Source organism: Salvelinus fontinalis, chromosome 4, assembly GCF_029448725.1.
Source record: "Salvelinus fontinalis isolate EN_2023a chromosome 4, ASM2944872v1, whole genome shotgun sequence".
NCBI classification, from domain to species: Eukaryota; Metazoa; Chordata; class Actinopteri; order Salmoniformes; family Salmonidae; genus Salvelinus; species Salvelinus fontinalis.
The window spans coordinates 1,428,621-1,450,900 of NC_074668.1; the positions used below are offsets into that span (position 1 = coordinate 1,428,621).

Sequence of the window (22,280 nt, forward strand, 5' to 3'; positions counted from 1 at the left end):
TCCCCCCCACAGTAGCAGATGAGTCCTGTAACGCTTCAAAACGTAGGAAACCCTCATATCAAACCAAAATACTTAATGCAAGAATGAGGTTTTCTGTCACTTTTCATTTATTCATACAGCCATTATAGTCAGTTGGGCATTTCAGACCATTCTGCTGCTTGTGATATCCTAAGAACATAATTAAATAAATAGTGTGACACACAAATTAAGAAATATATACAGGATTGTTATTTTAAAACGAGGACATTAAAGACCTAGATAGACTACATGCAAATGTTTAAAATATAATATGCTATAGGCAAACCCTATTTGGGCCGCACTCTTTTGGCAGTTACTCTTCTGCTGACGCCTTCTTGTGTGATCAGCTGATTTGAGGTTAGCTTTGGGATGAGAGAGAGCATAGTGATTTTTGTGCTTGTCTCTCTCACCTGAGATCATTGGTAAACAACTGCCTCGTCTGTAATAAACACTGTCAAAAATAGGATTGTGCTTCACAGAAAATAGTGGCGCCGCCTGGTGGCTTGGAGGTAAGGTTGCACCAATGAAAGAGCAGCAGAGGAGTCCAATTCCAATATCTACACAAGCTTTACCACTCAGAATGAAGCCATGTATTAGGAAATGTGTTCTAAATGCTCAGAACAAAGCCATAAGAGGGGGCTGTTGGGAGGAGCTATAGGAGTACGGGCTCATTGTAATGGTTGGAATGGAATTAATGGAACGGTATCGAACACATCAAACATATAGAATCCACGTTTGACTCCGGTCTATTCCAGCCATTACAATGAGCCCGTCCTCCTATAGCTCCTCCCACCGGCCTCGGGAAGCCATGTATTGGATCGATAGTGTGGCAGTAAGTGTGGATATTGGAACGTGACCCCTGAGTGGGGGACTCAGAGGTAGGATCACAAAACTTTCCCAAAATGCTCTGGGTTTAAAAAAAATCCCAGTTGGAGAATTCTGGGAATAAGCAGCGAGTGAATCTTCAAATTCTTCAATTGAGATTTATGAAACACCAGATAAAAGTTTTGGGAATTCAACAACCCTACCCCTGAGCGCGAGGGGTGTAGGGGCCTCAGAGGTCCCTGAAGGCACAGAGTTGGACTCTCTCCTGGGTGTAGAAGGCCAGTAGGGCTGGGTCCTTCAGGGTGGTCAACTCCTGCTGCCTGTCAGCCGACTGGGAGAAGTCGTCCGGCCCCTCCCCACACCCTCCCTCCTGGGGGTGGCTGGGGTAACCAGGGTGCACCATGAGCTCTGCCGTCAGCACGGGACGCTCCGTGGTGTTTTTCCTATTTTTACTTTCACCCCCAGGGGGCGACAGTGAGACATCCAGGTCTAATTCCAGGGCATGGCTGAAGGCTCGTCTGAGGTTGGGGACTGACATGTTGTGACCCATGGTGGTCAAACCTAGATAGACATCAGGCCATCTGGGAGAGAGAGAGGGGGGAGAGATAGAAGGTCATTTTCAGCTCATGGAAATATCTTTTTAAACTTTTAACCGTACCCGAGAGAAACAAAAACACGATCTTCTCTCATTGCATGATTGAAATCACCCAGGACAAGTGAGACGAACAGGACAATAATATCACTTTATGTGCCTCAAGATAATCTTCCAAGTGTTTAGTCTGAAAGGAACGTGCCACCTTTCTAATACTGTACCGGGATATACTGTAAACAGTATGGATCATGAAGAGATTCTCATGACATTCACTACTACAGGGATTTCAGTGTGTCTCCTACCTGATGCCATGTCGTCTGAACACGGGGATAGACTCCAGCGCGTCCTTCTCTACCTGCATGTAGAAGTCTCTGAGGACAGGGGACAGCCAGGGACACGAGTGTAGACCACGCTCCACAGGAACACGTGTGTAGGAGATCCCACAGTCAGACAGCACCTGGGCAAACACCTCACACACCTCTGAAACACACACAATGTTGTTGTCATGTGGTGTTGCTACCATGTTGTTGTCATGTTGTGTTGCTACCATGTTGTTGTCATGTTGTGTTGCTACCATGTTGTTGTCATGTTGTGTTGCTACCATGTTGTTGTCATGTTGTGTTGCTACCATGGTGTTGTCATGTTGTGTTGCTACCATGTTGTTGTCATGTTGTGTTGCTACCATGTTGTTGTCATGTTGTGTTGCTACCATGTTGTTGTCATGTTGTGTTGCTACCATGTTGTTGTCATGTTGCTACCATGTTGTTGTCATGTTGTGTTGCCACCATGTTGTTGTCATATTGTGTTGCCACCATGTTGTTGTCATGTTGCTACCATGTTGTGTTGCTACCATGCTGTTGTCATGTTGTGTTGCCACCATGTTGTTGTCATGTTGTGTTGCCACCATGTTGTTGTCATGTGTTGCTGCCATGTTATTTTGTCATCTTAGGTCTCTCTTTATGTAGTGTTGTCTCTCATGTCCTATATTTATATATATATATATATATATTTTTTTTTTATACCAGCCCCGCCCCTGTAGGAGGACTTTTGACTTTTGGTAGGTCGTCGTTGTAAATAAGAATGTGTTCTTAACTGACTTGCCTCGTTAAATGAAGGTTAAATAAAATAAATAAAAATAGGCACACACATAATCAGATGTGCAGCCAGATATTTGTCAAGCATTAATATAACAATCATAATTTTAACCATCAGTTATATTTTTAACCATGAGTTATAACAATTTACTACTGCTCTATTAACTAATTAATAGTCTATAAACGACCTTTAAACCGAGAGTATCAAGTGTCACCAATGCCCTTATGACAACGACGTGGTCAAAAGCCGTACATATTCAAATGAAAAAAGGAATTACTACTATTACTACTGGTTAAATGAATGAGTTTGATTAAATCAACAGTGGTAACCTCATTTAAAACTGAAGGTGGGGCCCTTTCCCCTCCTTGCCCTGTAAACAGATGATGTGGAACATTTCTTCATCTAGATAAGATCACCAAACAACCATTTAACAAAAACACATGATTCTGTGACTCATCATGTGGTGTAAAACCTCGGGGTCATGTGCTTCATGACAATGAAGAGGAAGAGTTCCGCGGTGTCATCAAAGTGTCATCAGAGTGTCCTCAGTAGAATACGTCAGAGAGGAGACGTGGTTGAGGTTCAGTATGTCAGTCAGAGGGGAGACGTGGTTGAGGTTTAGAATATGTCAGAGGGGAGACGTGGTTGAGGTTCAGAATATGTCAGTCAGAGGTGAGACGTGGTTGAGGTTTAGAATATGTCAGAGGGGAGACGTGGTTGAGGTTCAGAATACGTCAGAGGGGAGACGTGGTTGAGGTTTAGAATATGTCAGAGGGGAGACGTGGTTGAGGTTTAGAATATGTCAGAGGGGAGACGTGGTTGAGGTTTAGAATATGTCAGTCAGAGGGGAGACGTGGTTGAGGTTTAGAATATGTCAGTCAGAGGGGAGACGTGGTTGAGGTTTAGAATATGTCAGTCAGAGGGGAGACGTGGTTGAGGTTTAGAATATGTCAGTCAGAGGGGAGACGTGGTTGAGGTTTAGAATATGTCAGTCAGAGGGGAGACGTGGTTGAGGTTTAGAATATGTCAGTCAGAGGGGAGACGTGGTTGAGGTTTAGAATATGTCAGTCAGAGGGGAGACGTGGTTGAGGTTTAGAATATGTCAGTCTGAGGGGAGACGTGGTTGAGGTTTAGAATATGTCAGTCAGAGGGGAGACGTGGTTGAGGTTTAGAATATGTCAGTCAGAGGGGAGACGTGGTTGAGGTTTAGAATATGTCAGTCAGAGCGGAGACGTGGTTGAGGTTTAGAATATGTCAGTCAGAGGGGAGACGTGGTTGAGGTTTAGAATATGTCAGTCTGAGGGGAGACGTGGTTGAGGTTTAGAATATGTCAGTCAGAGGGGAGACGTGGTTGAGGTTTAGAATATGTCAGTCAGAGGGGAGACGTGGTTGAGGTTTAGAATATGTCAGTCAGAGGGGAGACGTGGTTGAGGTTTAGAATATGTCAGTCAGAGGGGAGACGTGGTTGAGGTTTAGAATATGTCAGTCAGAGGGGAGACGTGGTTGAGGTTTAGAATATGTCAGTCAGAGGGGAGACGTGGTTGAGGTTTAGAATATGTCAGTCAGAGGGGAGACGTGGTTGAGGTTTAGAATATGTCAGTCAGAGGGGAGACGTGGTTGAGGTTTAGAATATGTCAGAGGGGAGACGTGGTTGAGGTTTAGAATATGAACATTGGTGACACACACAGTTCTATTGCGTAAGACCTCTCACAATAAAATGTTTATGCAATGAGCACAAGAACACACACACACACACCTTTCTAGTAATGTTACGTCGTCATACCTGGCAGCACATGAATGTGTTGGTGCCCGTCCATGTGACAGGGTAGATGACCCATCAGCTCTCCAAACAGCCTCACCTGAGCCCTCAGCTCCAGCTCCACCTGACACACACACACAATGTGAAAGCACACACCTGAAAGATAACCATGTGCCACGGGGAGAATGTAAATATATAATGATCCAGTTTGAGGGACAAACACACACCCTAAGGATAGTGAACAGCTGAAACACACACACCTGATAAGGAACAAACACACACCCTCCACAAAACAGAAAAAAAACATGAGTGTTACGCTAAAACTGTTCCCAGTAGATCGTGAACAAACACCTGAGTTCCACGTATGAAAAACAGGGAGTTGCTTTGGTTTACTGGAAAGTCGAAGGCCTCAAGCACTTAAAAAAAATACCAGTTACTCCTGAGTATATTTCTTTATAAATCATCACATTGTAAAAGACAGTAGGATAAGTCAACATAGTGGGTGAGTTTTTGAAAGCCTCTCATATGGCGTATTGACGTATGGCGTATATTGTCATGCTGTGTGGGCCAGTTAAACAACATGGCACCAACAGTGCCTCTTCACCCCGAACATCCCCATCCAAACATGTACATGCTCATGTTTACCCCTCCTTTCTATCCTGTGTCTCTTCCTAACTCCTGTACAGTCTCAGGACAACACAGTCTCAGGACAACTCCTGTACAGTCTCAGGACAACTCCTGTACAGTCTCAGGACAACTCCTGTACAGTCTCAGGACAACTCCTGTACAGTCTCAGGACAACTCCTGTACAGTCTCAGGACAACTCCTGTACAGTCTCAGGACAACTCCTCTCCAGTCTCAGGACAACTCCTCTCCAGTCTCAGGACAACTCCTCTCCAGTCTCAGGACAACTCCTCTCCAGTCTCAGGACAACTCCTCTCCAGTCTCAGGACAACTCCTCTCCAGTCTCAGGACAACTCCTCTCCAGTCTCAGGACAACTCATTGTGACCAAGATCTCCACAGACACACAATGGTTGACCTAGCCCTCTTCCAAGACTCTGTGTTTACATCACAAACAATACAAGATGTAAAATTTAAACTTCCCTAACCACAAACAGTATCCATCACAGAAGCTGTCAGAACCAATATTCATGAAGCGTGCAGTTCTCAGGTCAGTTTTGCCCTTTTAGATTGTAATGAAGGTACAAGGTAGCCTGAAATCCAGGGCCTGTTGTGCTAACATCCCACTCCTTGTATTCTGTGTTTAGCATCACAAGGAGAGGAATGACATCTCAAAACAGACTGGTACCCAGGCTGGGTACAAGGGGACCTGATCCTAGATCAGCACTCCTACTCGGAGGCGCTTTTTGAACACGGATTCTGCGTCAGTATGGGCTAAACAGCAATAGAACTATTATGCTGTAAAACAGGTGACTGCTGGAGCAAATCAGAGAGAATTCCTTTGATTCAACTAGGTCGGTTATTAAACAACACTCTCTCAGATCACACTCTGATAGCTAACCTGCTATTAACTTCACTAGGGTAGGGGGCAGCATTTGGAATTTTGGATGAAAAGCGTGCCCAAATTAAACTGCCTGCTACTCAGGCCCAGAAGCTATGAAGGATATGCATATAATTAGTAGATTTGGATAGTAAACACTCTAACATTTCCAAAACTGTTAAAATAATGTCTGAGTATAACAGCACTGATATGGCAGGCAAAAACCTGAGGAAAATCCAACCAGGAAGTACTAATATTTTGAAAGGCTGCTTTTCCATTGAAAGCCTATCCACCAAACAAAGACTTAGGACCCAGTTCATGAGCTCTGTGGCTTCCTCTACATGTGGCCAGTTTTTAGGCATTGTTTCAGGCTTTTACTCTGAAAAATGAGGGAGATACAGCACTTTCAATCAGTGGCCAGTGGAAATTTCCAGACATCAGCCATGCGTTTTTCTTGTTTCTCCTTTCCTATTGACAAAAGTTTTGTCCGGTTGAAATATTATTGATTATTTATGACAAAAACAACCAGAAGATTGATTTTACACATCGTTTGACATGTTTCTACTAACTTTTATTGTACTTTTTTAACTTTTCGTCTTGATGTTAACCTGTTGGGGATGGGGGCGCTGTTTAGACTATTTATGCTAATTTGGCTAATTTTTTAAACGGCTTCCCACAAAATCCTTGATCGTACAATATGCATATTATTATTATTATTGGATAGAAAACAGTCTATAGTTTCTATAGGAGTTGAAATTTTGTCTCTAAGTGGAACAGAGCCCATTCTACAGCAATTTCCCTGACATGGAGTCAGATTTGAGAAATGTTGGCCACTCTTCTGAAGTCATTTAAAAGGGCACTGTCGTTGCTATGACTATACGGACACTTCTTACGTCTTCCCCTGGATGCCTTTACGTGATGACGATTCCAACGGGGTCGATTGCGCGTTCACAGGCCCTACAAATGAAAAAACCCTGAAGCTAGTCATTCTTTGGGAGCTGCGTCATGAGCCTAGAGGACACCGGCGCGCACCTGTTCCAAGCGTTAGTTTAGCCTGTTATATTTCTCCGGTCATCTTTTCACTCGTTTTAGGAGTTAAAAACATCATAAGGTAGTTAATTTAAGGCGTTTTATAGCAATTTATATCCGTTTAGTGCGATTTTGGGACATTTATTTTTGCAACGATGTGAAAAGTTGGGCACGCTTTTCAGTTCATCCCGAACGCAGTTGACATTTCCACATGGCAAGAGGACAGCTTTCCACCAAAAGACGATTTCTCCCAAGAAAGGATCCTTTGCCCAAGATACTGATGGAAGAACAGCTCAAGGTAGGACATTTTTATTATGATAAATCGTGTTTCTGTCGAAACATTTTAGTGGCTTAGGACGCCATGTTTTTTGACGTAGCTTCGCTTGGCGCAAACTGTATTGAAAAGTAAGGATAAATTAAAAAATGTAATAACGCAATTGTATTAAGAATTAAATTGTCTATCAATCCCTGTCCACCCTATATTTTTTAGTCACGTTTATGAGTATTTATGTATAAGAGTAGATCACTGTCTAAGTGGCGCAAGGACATTTTCTGACCAGCTGAGCTACATTTCACATTGTCTAACCATGATTTTGGTGGCTAAATATAAACATTTTCGATCAAACTCTATATGGATTGTGTAATATGATGTTACAGGAGTGTCATCTGAAGAATTCTGAGAAGGTTAGTGAAAAAATTAATATATTTTTGGCGATGTTGACGTTATCGCCCACTTTGGCTAGAATCAATGCTGGGCTGCTATGTGCTATGTGCTATGCTAATATAACGATTTATTGTGTTTTCGCTGTAAGACACTTAGAAAATCTGAAATATTGTCTGTATTCACAGGATCTGTGTCTTTCGATTCGTGTATGCTGTGTATTTTTACGAAATGTTTGATGATTAGTAGTTAGGTAAACACGTTGCTCATTGTAATTATTCTAGTCCATTTGTGATGGTGGGTGCAATTGTAAACTATGCCATCTACCTGAAATATGCACTTTTTTCTAACAAAACCTATCCCATACCATAAATATGTTATCAGACTGTCATCTAATGAGTTTTTTTGTTGGTTAGGGGCTATAAATATCTTAGTTTAGCCGAATTGGTGATGGCTACTGGTGTTGGTGGACAAATAAAAGATGGTGGATTATGCTAATGTGTTTTTAGGTAATAGATGTACATCTTTACATATTGTGTCTTCCCTGTAAAACATTTTAAAAATCGGAAATGTTGACTGGATTCACAAGATCTGTGTCTTTCATTAGCTGTATTGGACTTTAATGTGTGAAAGTTAAATATTTTAAAAAAATATTTTTTTTGAATTTCGCGGCACTGGTTTTTCAGTGGGGGGGGGGCGGGTGTGCCGCTAGCGCCACGCTGATCCTAGACAGGTTAAGAGCGCACATTGTGCCTTTGGATTTCTGAACTAAACGCACCAACAAAACGGAGGAATTTGGACAAAGATGAACTTTATCGAACAAAACAAACATTTGTTGTCTAACATGGAGACCTGGGAGTGCCACCAGATGAAGATCATCAAAGGTAAGTGATTCATTTTAATGCTATTTCTGACTTTTGTAACACCTCTCCTTGGTAGGAAAATGGCTGTATGGTTTTCTGTGGCTAGGCACTGACCTAACATAATCGCATGGTGTGCTTTTGCCGTAAAGCCTTTTTGTAATCTGACACAGCGATTGCATTAAGGAGAAGTTTATCTTTAATCGTATGTTAAACACTTGTATCTTAGATCAATGTTTATGATGAGTATTTCTGTAATTTGATGTGACTCTGCACTTTCACTGGATGTTTGTTTGAGACAATGCATTTCTGAATGAGGTTTTTGGACAAAGATTAACTTTATCGAACAAAACACACATTTATTGTCTAAAACGGAGTCCTGGGAGTGCCATCTGATGAATATCAAAGGTTAGTGATTAATTTAATTGCTATTTCTGACTTTTGTGAGCCCTCTCCTTGGCTGGTAAATGGCTGTATGGTTTTCTGTGACTAGGCGCTGACCTAACATAATCGCATGGTGTGCTTTCGCAGTAAAGCCTTTTTGAAATCGGAGACTGTGGTTGGATTTACAAGAAGTTTATCTTTAAAATGGTGTATAATACTTGTATGTTTGAGGAATTTTAATTATGGGATTTCTGTTGTTTTGAATTTCGCGCCCTGCAATTTCATCGGCTGTTGTCGAGGTGGTACGCTAGCGTCCCACTTGTACCAGAGAGGTTAAACAACACTCTCTCAGATCACACTCTGATAGTTAACCTGCTATTAAACAACACTCTCTCAGATCACACTCTGATAGCTAACCTGCTATTAAACAACACTCTCTCAGATCACACTCTGATAGCTAACCTGCTATTAAACAACACTCTCTCAGAACACACTCTGATAGCTAACCTGCTATTAAACAACACTCTCTCAGATCACACTCTGATAGCTAACCTGCTATTAAACAACACTCTCTCAGATCACACTCTGATAGCTAACCTGCTATTAAACAACACTCTCTCAGATCACACTCTGATAGCTAACCTGCTATTAAACAACACTCTCTCAGATCACACTCTGATAGCTAACCTGCTATTAAACAACACTCTCTCAGATCACACTGATAGCTAACCTGCTATTAAACACTCTCTCAGATCACACTCTGATAGCTAACCTGCTATTAAACAACACTCTCTCAGATCACACTCTGATAGCTAACCTGCTATTAAACAACACTCTCTCAGATCACACTCTGATAGCTAACCTGCTATTAAACAACACTCTCTCAGATCACACTCTGATAGCTAACCTGCTATTAAACAACACTCTCTCAGATCACACTCTGATAGCTAACCTGCTATTAAACAACACTCTCTCAGATCACACTCTGATAGCTAACCTGCTATTAAACAACACTCTCTCAGATCACACTCTGATAGCTAACCTGCTATTAAACAACACTCTCTCAGATCACACTCTGATAGCTAACCTGCTATTAAACAACACTCTCTCAGATCACACTCTGATAGCTAACCTGCTATTAAACAACACTCTCTCAGATCACACTCTGATAGCTAACCTGCTATTAAACAACACTCTCTCAGATCACACTCTGATAGCTAACCTGCTATTAAACAACACTCTCTCAGATCACACTCTGATAGCTAACCTGCTATTAAACAACACTCTCTCAGATCACACTCTGATAGCTAACCTGCTATTAAACAACACTCTCTCAGATCACACTCTGATAGCTAACCTGTTATTAAACAACACTCTCTTAGATCACACTCTGATAGCTAACCTGCTATTAAACAACACTCTCTCAGATCACTCTGATAGCTAACCTGCTATTAAACAACACTCTCTCAGATCACACTCTGATAGCTAACCTGCTATTAAACAACACTCTCTCAGATCACACTGATAGCTAACCTGCTATTAAACAACACTCTCTCAGATCACACTCTGATAGCTAACCTGCTATTAAACAACACTCTCTCAGATCACACTGATAGCTAACCTGCTATTAAACAACACTCTCTCAGATCACACTCTGATAGCTAACCTGTTATTAAACAACACTCTCTTAGATCACACTCTGATAGCTAACCTGCTATTAAACAACACTCTCTCAGATCACACTCTGATAGCTAACCTGCTATTAAACAACACTCTCTCAGATCACACTCTGATAGCTAACCTGCTATTAAACAACACTTGAGTGAGTCTGGTCTGAAGCTCAGTGCTGTGAGTCTGGTCTGAAGCTCAACGCCTGTTTATGTTCGACATACATTTTAAAGTGAACAATCTAAGTCTCAGCATCACTCTGTTACCGTGGAAATGCCCGAATATGAAAAATGAAAAATACCTGCCCCCTACCTCAACTATGTTGTTAAGAAAGAAGCCTACCTCTGTCATGTTGACCCGGCCACTCTGTAATGCCTTTCTGAAACCCATCTTCCCATGGAAGAACCCATCTTTGTTGAGGAGAGTGGAGCCTCGTTTCAGACCCTGGCTGACTGGTAGACCCTCTGAGAGGTTGGCATGGAGGCCGATGGGAATGTGATGTCTGCGGAGGAAGATGGGGTATCAGGAAATTAGGGGTCAGTTTTCCGGACTCAAGGTAAGCCTGGTCTTTGACTAAGGAAGCATGATCAATAGAGATTTTCAATTGAAAGTGCTTTTTAGTCCTGGACTAGGATTTCTATGGATACGGGAAACCAGTCCCTATAGTGTCTGACATCATAGATGGAACTGCCAAGCAGTAAAATGAGCTGGTACATGCTCGGCAAGAGAAGAACACTGATTGGACAAAATACAGGAAATATGATGTTTCAAATGTATAACACCTTTCCTGATTGCATGAATTATTCAATACACAATCAATAAAAACACAACAAGTGAAAGTGAACTGAATGTCACCTATCAGGAAGTTACTGTATTTTAAAACCGATTTACAGTAATTTATCGGGACTATCTAATTTTTTTTTTTAAACACCACTTCAATACAAGTGACTTTTCGTAACAGGTTAAGAGAGCATTTCTGCTAACCATAACCCTTTTCCTAACCTTAACCTAATTCTCCTAAATTGCTAGGTGAATTATCCCAACCTGTAGCGTAAATTCTCCTAACCTGTTATGGAAAAAGTCATAGCTGCATGGAAGTGTTGTGTTTTAAGGGCATCTTGTAAGTGTTCAGTAGGCTATTAAACATCCTATTAGCTATGGAAGTAAACATTGTACTTTACTATATGGAGCCTACTTACCTTTTGGCCAACTCTGTCGCTTCTTTCGCCGAGGAGGCGTTAACCAGAAGGGACACATTAGAAATTCCCCCGGCTTGGAAACAATCCACTATCCCCTGGTTCCTTTTTGGACAGTACCCAAAATCATCTCCGGTCACCACCAGCTTGACTTTGGGTTGAGGCATTATCGCTGAACGCTAATGGAAAAAGTGACACAGCACAGGAGATACACTGGTTGAATCAACGTTGTTCACACGTCATTTTCAACGGAATTGCGTTGAACCAACGTGGAATATGCGTTGAATTGACGTCTGTGACCCCAGCGGGACTTAGTTTCCACGTTGCGCCCAGCACTGAGCTGCAACAATGTTAAGGATGTTCAATTCACCAGTTTGTGACACATCACCGGTGGACTCTAGATATTTATTGAACGTGATCATCACGTGAACAAGACACTGTCAGGGACGAGAACACAAACTAATGTTCCCTGTTCGAAGTGGAAACCTGATCAAAGCTTCTATTCTATGTCGAATAAAGACGGTCAAATTCCTCCTCTAGGATTTGAGTCAGCGAATCAGATCATTTGTAAACCCGGATTAGAAAAAAATATATGTTGCTTGCCCTCTTTGATCGATTGTTGTATAGACCCATAACAGCCTGTCCTGATTATAGCCGATTGCCTCTATAAACTGGGTTTCCAGCTAGCAGCAGCCGCCCGCTAGTTGTCAAACCAACACACAGGAAGGCAACTCAACTCCTTAGTGGAAAACAGTCACAATGGTCACTTTTACTGCCTAATCTTAAAGAGGCAATCGCCATAGTATACCTAGAAATGTATGGACATTTAAGAAATAGGCCTACAATTTACACTTGTTTCAACGAATATGGGATACTAATGCAAACAAGCATCATCTATTTAGAATATGCGAGGAGGTTAACTGCAATCTGCCTCTCGTTCAGTAGCATACATAATATACAATAATAGATCATGGAATCAGGTCGAATTGATCCATAGCCTATTTGTCATATAGGCTCTAAAGAGTGAAAAGACGCGTCTTACCCATTTTTAAGACACGTGTTTGTCCATTTATGTCCGAAGCCGGAGAGTCAAAACGAGAACAAATACCAAGCTCTTCCGTCTGACTCAAAACTGCAATGAAATCCGTAACCTACTTTTTCGGATTAACGCAGCCACTAGTGGATTGAAATGGTATTTCATGTGACGTGTGTTAGAAGCAATGACGTGTATGATCCCTAGATGATTTACAGGGGCCGTTGTTTTGAAGCCTGCGCAGCCATCTTGGTACTCCTCTATTGTAAAAAAAAAATATTTTGGAAGCTATATATTTATAAATGCATTTATAAATGTCTAGATTTGTTTTGACACGTTTATTCTACTACAGACACCTTCATGCATACTTTTACATTATATTGTGTGAGCTAAACATAACAAAATATATAGAAAACAATTCCTGCTTCCAGGAATTGTGTACAGATCCTTGTGACATTTGGCCGTCCATTATCATGCTGAAACATGAGGTTATGGCGGTGGATGAATGGCACTGCAATGGGCCTCAGGATCTTGTCAGGGTATCTCTGTGCATTTGAATTGCCATCTATAAAATGCAATTGTGTTTGTTGTCTGTAGCATATGCCTGCCCATAATATAACCCCACCGCCACCATGGGGCACTCTGTTCACAATGTTGACGTCAGCAAACCGCTCGCCCACATTAAGCCATACACGTGGTCTGCGGTTATGAGGCTGGTTGGACGTACTGCCAAATTCTCTAAACAATGTCTTATGGCAGAGAAATTTAAATTACATTCTCTGGTAACAGCTCTGCTGGACATTCCTGCAGTCAGCATGCCAATTGCACACTCCCTCAAAACTTGAGCCATCTGTGGCATTGTGTTGTGTGACAAAACTACACATTTTAGAGTGGCCTTTTATTTATTGGTCCCAGCACAAGGTGCACCTGTGTAAGGATCATGCCGTTTAATCAGCTTCTTCATATGCCACACTTGTCAGGTGGATAGATTATCTTGGAAAAGGAGAAATGCTCACTAACAGGGATGTAAATACATGTGTGCTCAACATTTGAGAGAAATAAGCTTTTTGTGTGTATGGAACATTTCTGGAATATTTTATTTCAGCTCATGAAACATGGGAATCAACAGTTTACATGTTGCGTTCATACAGCGCATTCGGAAAGTATTCAGACCCCTTCACTTTTTCCACATTTTGTTACGTTACAACCTTGTGCGAAAATGTATTAAATTGTTGTTTTTTTTGTCATCAATCTACACACAATTACCCCACTGTATTTTTGTTCAGTGTATTTCTCTCTGTAGCCTACCACAGGAGGTTGGTGGCACCTTAATTGGGGAGGATGGGCTTGTGGTAATGGCTGGAGCAGAATCAGTGGAATGGAAACACACGGTTTCCATGGTTTCCAGGTGTTTGATGCCGTTCCATGTGCTCCGTTCCAGCCATTGTTATGAGCCGTCCTCCCCTCACCAGCCTCCTCTTGTTAAGCCTACGTATGGTTTTCATTTAGTTTGAGGAGAAGAATGAAATATTCTGCACATGTCGCATAGCTATTTGAGTAAATAACTATGTGTAAATCATTTGCCCTATTCAATCAAGGCATGCAATTCGGTGGTCTAAAAATACTTTTTGCCTTTTCCTAGCCAAGGGCATAGTCATCAAACACAGACGGATCACCTATCCCCGTACTGCACCAGGCTCTTGTGAAACCTTCCTTTCATTATGAATACCACTGGCTACACAGCGTTGCCTTTCCCATGTCACATTGCCTTTCCCATGTCACATTGCCCCAGCTGGCCAATTAATGTTTAAAGTTGACACAGGAGTCTATGACATAATCATCTATTCTCTTCTGTTCTTTATACAACGGGTGTGTCTAATCGTGAATGCTGATTGGTTAAAACCGCCTTCCAGTCAGTGTCTATTCCAGAAGTGACCACCTGCCAACTCTATGACAATGAAATGCATATTTACTCTGTTCCATCTGTCTGCGCAATCCACTGTCTCATCAGCCCAGCCAGGCAATTTATAAACTTGATCTCCACTATAAAAATCAGCTAGACTTTATCTCATATTTCTTTTTGACTAACATTTTGTTTTCAACAGCGGGGCAAACAACGACTTTGTTCATTCTCAATGACATAGCAGCCTAATGGACTGATGCACAATTAGCCAACGTAATAATTATTTAATTATATTGTTCCATTATGCATTTGTGTAATCACTGACGCATGTGATTGGGCAAGTAGGCTAGTGGGCTTGACAGAGTTCAGAGTTTGCAATAGTAGGCCTCACATATTTTGTTTCCAAAACACTTACGAGGCCTACATAGCCTTCATTTAAAGAACAGTAGGCTTGTTACAGGCCGTTATAACGTCTGGATTCTGCACATCTATTCTGAAGAGAATTGAGGGAGCAGGAAACTCAGACTTCGATGCAAACAGTGGACTCAACTTTCTCATATCTGACTTGACCGAATCTGAATGCGTCTTCTTCAGAAATCTAAAACTGTTGGACGCGAACCAGAAATGGATGGAGTCCGACGAATACATGGTTCTGTTAAAGCAGAACCTCGGGCTCCTCTGCCCGAGCCCAGTCACCCATCGTTGATCTCTGCGACCCTATGGCGCTGTACCCTGAAAGAGGAGCTTAAAGCTTTTCCTTGCTAGAGAGGCTCATGTCAAAAGTCCCGCTGAAACTTCTTCAGGCCAGAAAGGCAGACGGGGTCCCTTGAACCTGCCCTCCCCGATCAAAATAAGACAACGTCAGACAAGGTGACAAATGTATCTTGTTTGAATGTAACGGCTGGGACTTCGGCGGTTGACGCCAATCAATCACTCGCCGTTGCTCTCCTACCCGGATCTGGACCCCTCGACCAATCAGCGCACAGAAAACACGGGGGAGATTCCATAGGAGCAGTCGTCATCCACTCTGAAAATAGAGCAAGGTGAGTGTTCAAATCTGATTGCCTTTGATACCCATGCTGATGCAAAGGCAGAATGCATAAACTGTGTGTGTGTGTGTGTGTGTGTGTGTGTGTGTGTGTGTGTGTGTGTGTGTGTGTGTGTGTGTGTGTGTGTGTGTGTGTGTGTGTGTGTGCGTGCACGCGTGTGTGTCTGTGACGTGTATTCATGGTTGTCAAGGTAAGCTAGGCTTCCCCAAAAAATTGACCAAGAAAAAAAGTATTTTTTTTTAAACCATACAAAATTATTTATCTTTCGTCTCTCTGTGTTTCAGAAATGTCCTTCAATTTCCAAGAGACTTAATTTCTCTCACTGATTAAATCATCCGGTCGAATGAAACAGCGCCCCTCTGTCTCACTATGTGTAGCGTATCTGATGCTGTCTGGTCAGAAAGAGTATGACATTGTTGCCGCCCATAGCATTAAATGCTAAGGGAAGCCAGCGAGCACTTGGCTTCCCTTGATAAATGAAGTATAAAATAATAGCCAATCAGCATTGAACTAAACTGAAAGGTCTTGGTGCACCGGTTTGGATTTGGCTTCAGACCAATCACATCACAAGCCAAACTTCATCATTGACAGAAACATTTAAGTCATTTAGCAGACACTCTTATCCAGAGCGACTTACAAATTGGAAAGTTCATACATATTCATCCTGGTCCCCCCGTGGGAAATGAACCCACAACCCTGGCGTTGCAAGCGCCATGCTCTACCAACTGAGCCACACGGGACACGAGAAACAAACTTGAATTGTAGCTAAAATCGGCCATGGATGGAGATAGGGATTTGGACTTGTGGTTTTACTTAATTCTCTGTACTGGCCAGTGATTATGACGGCGATTCTGATCCAACCATGAATTCTATATGTAGCTAGCTAGCTAGATGTAGTATGCTAATGTTAACTAGCTGGGCTGGCGTATCGATGCACATGAACGTTAGGATAGCGAGCAAGCATTTTAGCCAGGTAGCCTAGGATAACAAAAACTAAAAGTGTACTGTATGACAGAGTCATAGACTGTTTAGGCAACATGAAAGAGGAGAATGGCACTAGCCTTTCTCTACAAGTAGGATGAGTCATCATGTTTTTTCTACTTGCACGCACACACAGAAATCAGAACCATGGACAGCCACATCATATTTAGCTTACGTTGATTGGACTGAATAGTTTTTTGGTATCTTTTAGTTGTCACTGTATTAGACTAAGCGTACTGTAGGTGATTTAATGATGTTGAAATGTTGAAGTTGAAAAGGTGCTGGAATAGTGGAGGCAGCCCCCTGTTTTCTTTGAGACTTTAGTTAAAACTCCATGTGGTTCTAAATAAATAGTTATTTTTAGTAGTCCGAAAATGTCGGAAACGTTCCCTTACCATGCTGTAGGTCATGTAACTGTTTGTTACATGCAATATGTTTTGCAATATGTGGTGTGTTTATGCAGGGCCGGAGAAAAAGCCTGCAAAAACAGTAGCTCACCAGGAGGAGGTTTGATGACTCCTGATTTAAACCAGACTGTAGTTAGGCTTCCTAATAGATCATGGATTTCTCTTCCTATTTTCACAGAAGCTTGGCTAGACCTCTCCCAGAACACCCTGTCTAACCTCAACAGACAGAGCAGGAGGGAGATAGACCTCTCCCAGAACACCCTGTCTAACCTCAACAGACAGAGCAGGAGGGAGATAGACCTCTCCCAGAACACCCTGTCTAACCTCAACCGACAGAGCAGGAGGGAGATAGACCTCTCCCAGAACACCCTGTCCAACCTCAACAGACAGAGCAGGATGGAGATAGACCTTTTTTACATTTACATTTACATTTAAGTCATTTAGCAGACGCTCTTATCCAGAGCGACTTACAAGTACATACATTCATACTTTTTTTTTGTACTGGCCCCCCGTGGGAATCGAACCCACAACCCTGGCGTTGCAAGCGCCATGCTCTACCAACTGAGCCACACGGGGCCACGTAGACCTCTCCCAGAACACCCTGTCTAACCTCAACAGACAAAGCAGGAGGGAGATAGACCTCTCCCAGAACACCCTGTCCAACCTCAACAGACAGAGCAGGAGGGAGATAGACCTCTCCCAGAACACCCTGTCCAACCTCAACAGACAGAGCAGGAAGGGGATAGGCCTCTCCCAGAACACCCTGTCCAACCTGTTGTTGACATTAAGCAAGAGTTATAGAAAGGAAGAATGAGGAATATGAGGCCCATGTGTTTGATCAATTGGAGACCACTAGGGGTGCATCACAGTTGTTTGATGTGGGTTCCACTCCTTGTCTCAATTCCTTGTCCCCTGCTCTCCTTAATCTCCATCTCTTCATAGTGCAGATGGAGGAAAGAGAAGAGAAGACAACCTAGCCTACTACATTTTTCTATAGCCTAAATCCTTGAATGACATGGTTGGCCACACAATAACACTCAAATTCGATTTACGATCAACACAAAGACATATCAAAGACCATATAAGGGAATCCTGTGTTGCAACAATGTATACATCTTGTATCAGCAGTAGTTTTCTGTTTCCACTGGTTACCACAGTGGAATATTGTGGTATATATTGTAAAAATGTAAGGTAGGAATAAGGTTAGCAGTGGGATTAGGGTTATGTTGTTACTGTGGTAAACAGTGACGACGATTTTCTGGACATAATTTCATTTCCGCTTCAGAATTAATTTACCAAATATGCAAAACCTCACATGTGCTTCAACCAATAACTGATCAGCATGTGTTATCCTTTACTTCCGTGATCAGGGACTTGTCAAGCTCTGATTGGTTTACATAAGCACTACTGTTTGAAAGTGCCTTGTCCTCTCGCGCTATATCCTCTCGCTCTCGATTATGTCCATAGACACAGAACAATGGGATTAATTTACACTCTCCGCGTTTTAATCAAATCATTTTTGGTCGTTCTTTTGTGGTCCAAATGCGAGGGTCGGGACTCGGAGTTTAACTACGTCACCTGCGGTTCGCTCGTGAAATTGCTGAACACGAGACACAACGTTCGGCTGCACTCCCATGATGTAAAATACGGCTCAGGTAAGTCATCATTACCAGTAGAGAACTCCACCGTCTCCAATTATTGACGGAATAGTTTAATGCTGCGTTCAAAACAACTGGGAACTTGGAAATCTCCGAATTACTACTTCCAATGTTTAAAGACAATTTAGAAATATCGTTTTGAAACGGTGGGACAACTCGGAATTCCAAGTTTGGAACTCGGGCCTCTTTCTAGAGCTCCGACCTTAAGATCACTGAAGTCATGATTTGACGTCGTTTTTTTCCCTGCGTTCCCAGTAATCTTAAAAGCACCATAAAGGTCAATCTTAGTGATTAATTTGAGTCAAGGCACCGCAGCATAACAAATCCCCTACTGACAGTCATAAACCGGTTGGTCTCCATTTAAAAGCTGCATGTCTGGAGGAAAGATGTTGCGTTAAACCGGGAAGTATCACGGCTTTAAATGGTCATGACAATAAGCTAATTGATTTGCCTATATGACGACAGTCTACTAGACTCTGGTCGAGAATCGAGCTCGCAACAATGCTGTATCAATCGGTGAGTGGAACATTTGTTCCAACAAACAATGTATCGTCACTCGATAGTGAAACACATTTGTAACCATGGAATAATCAGGTGGTTACATTTTAGTGCGGTCTATTGGATACATTTGCCTCCACTTTTTAACCACTGATTTAGACGTGAAGTAGGCCTATTGTAATTTACAGTCAAATGTAAACTATGCTGGATGCAAATCTTGCCATCCCCAGCGATACATATCAGTTGCACCGATTGCAGGCGTACTGTAACGTAATGCGCAACAATAGAACCCACAGGAAGAGGGTTTCAACAGGAAGTTGTAACACATACTGGTTTTAGCTGTAACACATACAGTACTCTATTATAGTAGTAACCAGTCATTGCCGGAACTGACGTTTTAGTGACATACCATCAATCAAATCAAAGTTTATTGGCCGTGTACACAGTTCAGCTGATGTTATAGTGGGTGCAGTGAAATGCTTCCGTCACTAGCTCCTAACAATGCATTTAAACGTCAAAACAAATAATCGCACAAAAACAGCAAGAAATGTTGGAACTAATCCTATTGTTACAGTGCATATATCTGTACATATATACACCGGATGAATTTACACTAGATATAGCCTACTGAAAATGGTATGTACAGCAGTAGATATGTTAGTGAGCTATGTCAAGAATCAGGTGTATAAATTGAGTTTCAAATTTCTGTTTGAATTTGACAGCCGATCTAATATCCAAAATCATTTTCTGCTGAAGGTGATAATACTAGAAACATTATGAGAAAAATGATGTAAGAAACACCACAACAACAAGAACAATAATAACAACAAGAACATCAACAACAAGAATAGTGCTCAATGTGACGAGGAACCTGAAACGGGATGACCTTGTCTGTCGCTGCTATCTTGCACATCAAACCCCAAAATTCTGTGAATTTTTTGGGGGACTTAACCTTGTGCTCTAAACGTTTGATACGAGACTGTATATGTCTTTTTAGTTCACTGACACTCTGGAATCAGAAATAGAAGAATGACGGCAAGATGGATGTTTGAGGCAAATCTGTTGACTCCTTTTATAAACTGTAGGCAGTGGGCAGCAGTCTGTGACGGGCGTCGAGAGTGCAGATGATGCCAACAGTTACTGGAGGATTCGGGGGAAGCCCAACGGGACCTGCCAACGCGGCGTGCCCATCCAGTGTGATCAGGCCATCCGCATCACTCACATGACCACGGGACGCAACCTCCACACACACCACTTTAGCTCGCCGCTGTCCAACAACCAGGTAATAGAGGCAGTGGGAATACACACACACACAATTCTAGCTAGTCACTATCCAACAACCAGGTAATAGAGGCAGTGGGAATACACACACAATTCTAGCTAGTCACTATCCAAAAACCAGGTAATAGAGGCAGTGGGAATACACACACACACAATTCTAGCTAGTCACTGTCCCACAACCAGGTAACAAACACACACCACTTCCCTTCAATGCTGTCTATCAACCTGCCATTGTCCCGTTCTCTTTCTCCAGGAGGTGAGTGCGTTTGGTGAGAACGGCGAGGGGGATGACCTGGACGTGTGGAGGGTGCAGTGTGACGGCTCCATCTGGGAGCGGGACGAGGCGGTGCGCTTCAAACACGTCGGCACCGGCGCCTTCCTGAGCGTGACGGGCGAGCAGTACGGCAACCCCATCCGCGGGCAGAGGGAGGTGCACGCCATGGGCACTGCCAACCAGAACAACTACTGGAAGGCTATGGAGGGTGTCTTCATTCAGCCCAGCCAAGAACCGCTGAGACACCATCACGAAGAGCTCTGACGACATCATCACGACGAGCTCTGATGACATCATCACGAAGAGCTCTGACGACACCATCACGAAGAGCTCTGACGACATCATCAAGCTAATGAGACACCATCACGAAGAGCTCTGACGACATCATCAAGCTAATGAGACACCATCACGAAGAGCTCTGACGACATCATCAAGCTAATGAGACACCATCACGAAGAGCTCTGACGACATCATCAAGCTAATGAGACACCATCACGAAGAGCTCTGACGACATCATCAAGCTAATGAGACACCATCACGAAGAGCTCTGACGACATCATCAAGCTAATGAGACACCATCACGAAGAGCTCTGACGACATCATCAAGCTAATGAGACACCATCACGAAGAGCTCTGACGACATCATCAAGCTAATGAGACACCATCACGAAGAGCTCTGACGACATCATCAAGCTAATGAGACACCATCACGAAGAGCTCTGACGACATCATCAAGCTAATGAGACACCATCACGACGAGCTCTGACGACATCACAATGAGGGCATCAGACATCGTCACATAATATTGCGCCTAGGCTTCGTCTGAAATGGAACCCTATTCCCTATTCTATAATATATACCCACATGACTCTGATCAAAAATAGTGCACTAAAATAGGGAATGGGGAGCCATGTCAGACACAGTCCAAGTCGACTGCAGGATGACACTGATGCAGCTAACTGGGTCAAGATGACGCCTATGACTTTATGACATTCTTTTGTATACCCGTTCCCCAACCGGGAACAACGTTGATGACTATTGACTACTGACTATAGGCTTACATTAGGAGCATCAGGCTCTGTGCAGTCAGTCTCTGTGCAGTCAGTCTCTGGTGACGTGATCAGACGGGGAGATGAGAAGGTTGTCTGACAATGAGAATCAGTTGACGTTTTTTGAATTTGACACATCTCTGGGAACAAAAATGGGGTTGAAGAATTTGGCTTTGTTTAGTTTGAGGGAGATATCAGAGGTATTAGCACCTGAAATCTAAGGGAACCACTGCCATTTCCAGGTGAATGTACTGTGCCTGTCTACTCCTTAGCGACCGACTGCATACATCCTGATGCTAATAAAAACATTGTCTTGATTTTTCACTTCCAAGGTCTACACCTCTAGCTGCTGTGCTTACCCTTTACCTGTAATAATATCCCATTTAGACACCACATACAGTGCTGTAAGGCCTTTCCCCTGGAACATGACTCACCTGATTGCTTTTGGGAGTGTTTTCTTATTGGGTTTAGACTTATTTTATGTTTGTATGTCAGGAAATGATATAGTTTATTTGTATAAGGGAAGACAAGATGATTTAAGTTATTTGGAACACAATT

At 42.6% G+C, this 22,280-nt stretch overlaps 2 protein-coding genes and 1 non-coding gene across 3 annotated transcripts; 1 reads left to right on the forward strand and 2 right to left on the reverse strand.

Moving 5' to 3' along the window:
- Positions 1–86: 86 nt before the first annotated feature.
- ydjc (YdjC chitooligosaccharide deacetylase homolog) lies at positions 87–12,741 on the reverse strand. Its single transcript, XM_055918576.1, has 6 exons — positions 12,632–12,741; positions 11,593–11,768; positions 10,736–10,895; positions 4,314–4,413; positions 1,738–1,915; positions 87–1,424 (listed from the first exon to the last, which is right to left on the reverse strand). The coding sequence occupies exons 2-6, from the start codon at positions 11,754–11,756 to the stop codon at positions 1,073–1,075; spliced, it is 954 nt and encodes a 317-aa protein (XP_055774551.1). The 5' UTR covers positions 11,757–11,768; positions 12,632–12,741; the 3' UTR covers positions 87–1,072.
- A 4,723-nt stretch (positions 12,742–17,464) lies between these two features.
- On the reverse strand, positions 17,465–17,540 carry trnaa-ugc (transfer RNA alanine (anticodon UGC)). The gene has a single exon. It is a non-coding gene; the product is annotated as a tRNA-Ala (tRNA).
- Positions 17,541–18,347: 807 nt separating this feature from the next.
- Positions 18,348–22,039, forward strand: sdf2l1 (stromal cell-derived factor 2-like 1). Its single transcript, XM_055918577.1, has 3 exons — positions 18,348–18,617; positions 20,204–20,400; positions 20,653–22,039. Exons 1-3 carry the CDS (start codon positions 18,440–18,442, stop codon positions 20,935–20,937), a joined length of 660 nt encoding a protein of 219 aa, XP_055774552.1. The 5' UTR covers positions 18,348–18,439; the 3' UTR covers positions 20,938–22,039.
- Positions 22,040–22,280: the final 241 nt, after the last annotated feature.